Source organism: Neomonachus schauinslandi, chromosome 4, assembly GCF_002201575.2.
Source record: "Neomonachus schauinslandi chromosome 4, ASM220157v2, whole genome shotgun sequence".
In the NCBI taxonomy this organism is placed as follows: Eukaryota; Metazoa; Chordata; class Mammalia; order Carnivora; family Phocidae; genus Neomonachus; species Neomonachus schauinslandi.
In genome coordinates this window covers 144,207,893-144,210,579 of record NC_058406.1, presented here as the reverse complement: position 1 = coordinate 144,210,579, position 2,687 = coordinate 144,207,893, and the positions used below count along the sequence as shown (strand labels likewise).

Sequence of the window (2,687 nt, the reverse complement as noted above, 5' to 3'; positions counted from 1 at the left end):
CTCTTTGGATTGCTTATGGCTAGATCCATGTTCAGGTGGGCAGCGGAGGACCATTTACCAAGAAGCTATTGAAGCTTAACCCTCAGAGCCCTGCACCTGCAAGAGTCCTTCCAAAGTCCCCGAGAGAAAGACTTCGGCAATGTGTTAACATGATGGAAGTTTTGGATTCAACATTTATGAAAGTAAGACATATTAACCTCAGCTGATGAAGACTAGTTTCTCTTTCCGTGCCTACTGCCCCTTCATCACACTTCACCTGTAGCAGTTCACTTCCACATGGCTGTGACTATGTTTTGGGACCTGGCTACAGAGAAATTAAGTTGGGAATATTCCATATTAAATGAAATCTGGAAGGATGTTTTGGAAAGTTTCAATAAAACAGATGGAAATTTCAGATAATTTGGCTTTATTTTTTTTTTTCTGTTTTAAAACTTGCGTACAAAGTAAGTTTAAAAACTCAGCTAAAAATCAGTGGTGTAGGACAGAGAATCAAAACTATGTGCAAGGAAATCAAGAACAAGATCCTACAATGAAAACTGAGTTGCGGAACAATAAAAATTCATAACATATCAAAGCAATAATTTTTTATATGAAGAGATAATTTCCAAATAGAAATAATAAGTAGGCACTTGGTTTGTTTGAGATTCCAATTAATGAAAAGAAGTAAATCATAAGAAAACATTTTTTAAAAGCATAAGTTACCTGCTGATATAACCAATATGAATAGAGTGACAAAGATAATAAAGTACTCAGACTTTCTGTAGATGGAAGCAGGCGACAGACTCTGTGTCCCTGACTCACCCAGAAACTACCGAAGTTCCTGTGGAAGTGAAGTGGAATTTGGTAAGAATGTAATGGGTGGAAAAGAGAAAACCCATGGTGGCTATGAAGGCAATGACGCCATGTATGTCAAATTGATACCTTTGGATGGTCATGAATTTATTATAAAAAGACAACAGGCACTAGCATCCGGAAAAATAAAAGCCATGTTGAGTGGCCCAGGTCAGTTTGCTGAGAATGAAATTAATGAAGTCAGTTTTAGAGACATCGCTTCACACGTGCTACCAAAAGTATGCATGTATTTGACCCACGAGGTTCTCTACACCAACAGCGCCCTGGAGATTCCTGAATTCCCAACTGCACCTGCAATTGTATGGGAGGGGCTGATGGCTGCCAACTTCCTAGATTGTTAAATAAGATCAGTTATAATAAACTGTCATCTTTTTTCAGTATTTAATACCTACAGTTCAGTTAGTAATTTTGTCAGATATAGCATGTCGCCTGTGTGCAACTGAACCTTAAAGTTCATGGCAAAGCAGATTATCGTCTGTACTTTTGCATAGCAATCGAGTTGAAATTTGTTTGCTACATCAACAAATTAAGTTCATTTTCATAAATTGAGAAATAAACAAATATGCCAATTTGTAAAAAAAAAAGATAATAAAACACTCAGAATATTACCCTACAACAAGAACACCAATCACATAATAGTTAATGCCAATTGTCAATTTGAAGACCGCTTAAAAGTAGTCATTGCACAAGAAAACTTGAAATGCCTTGAAATAGTACAGCTGACACGTGAAAGAAATTTTGATAGACACTTTCACAACTTTGACAACTATACTAAATGTCCACAGGACATTTCTAATATCAGATTGGGAATCTGAAGTACTTTAAATATTATCAACACAAAAAATACAAATTTTACTCAACCATCATGAGGGAAATAATGAACTTTCTTTTCTCTTTAAAAAATGTTACATGATTGCTGTCACATGAAAAGGTGATCAAAGGGTACACAGCAAAAAAAAAAAAAAAGTGTCTTAAAAAATAGTATGGAAGTAAATCCAGAAGTGAATTAATTAAAAATAATATCATTTTTCTGCGTTTGAGGGTATTTGTGGTATTTGTCAGTTTTGTCATATTTTAAAATGTGATTTAATTTTTTTCCTCATTATAAGTATCTATTTTCACACTGAATTTTGTAATCTTTTTCTGAATTAAAGAGAACAGTTCCAATAGTGTAGTCTCCAGATCCCTTAGAGCCTAGACCTGCCTTCTTCCTGTTTGCAGTGCCTGAGGGCAGGAGATTCAAGCAACCAGGCAGGCCTGCGCTATTTTTGTACGCGGAGTCAGAATCCATCTTATATAACTGAACTCCCACGTCTCTTTTTTTCAGGCACTAGCTTGAGAATTGCAAGTGCTCAAAACTTTCCAATTTTAAGACAGTGATTCTCCAAAGCCACATTTTGGAAGTATCCTTATTTGTTCGCAGGAGTCCGCTGCTGCTGCTATGCCCCGCAGTACATTTTAGAGTCTGTTTTTATTTCATAAAGTTTTGGCCTAAATACTACAGAGCCCCAATAGATGTTCAATCATGTATTAATTACTTGCATGCAGTTAGAAAATTTGATAGTAAGTAAAGTTTTAAAATGTAATCAGATTGACTTAGTGGAATCAGCTGGTTTTGTTCTATTTATTGTAACTATGTTATTGTAGCAGTTCCAGCCAGGGGCATTAGAAATGGAAAAAAAAAAAAAAGAAAAAAGCACAAAACCCTAAACATAAGATATCAAATATGCCCAACAGGACTACTCCTTCCCATCCACCTCAGGCCATCTGGTCTTTTGCTTGGCCTAGCTTCTATTCATTTATCTATAGCGTCAAGGAGTCTGGCAAAACTAGAT

The 2,687-nt window shown here is 35.9% G+C and overlaps 1 protein-coding gene across 1 annotated transcript; it reads left to right on the top strand.

The window, feature by feature from the left end:
• Nucleotides 1–854: 854 nt before the first annotated feature.
• Nucleotides 855–1,193, top strand: LOC110578896 (elongin-C-like). Its single transcript, XM_044914254.1, has one exon. It carries the CDS (start codon nucleotides 855–857, stop codon nucleotides 1,191–1,193), a length of 339 nt encoding a protein of 112 aa, XP_044770189.1.
• The last annotated feature ends 1,494 nt before the right edge of the window (nucleotides 1,194–2,687 follow it).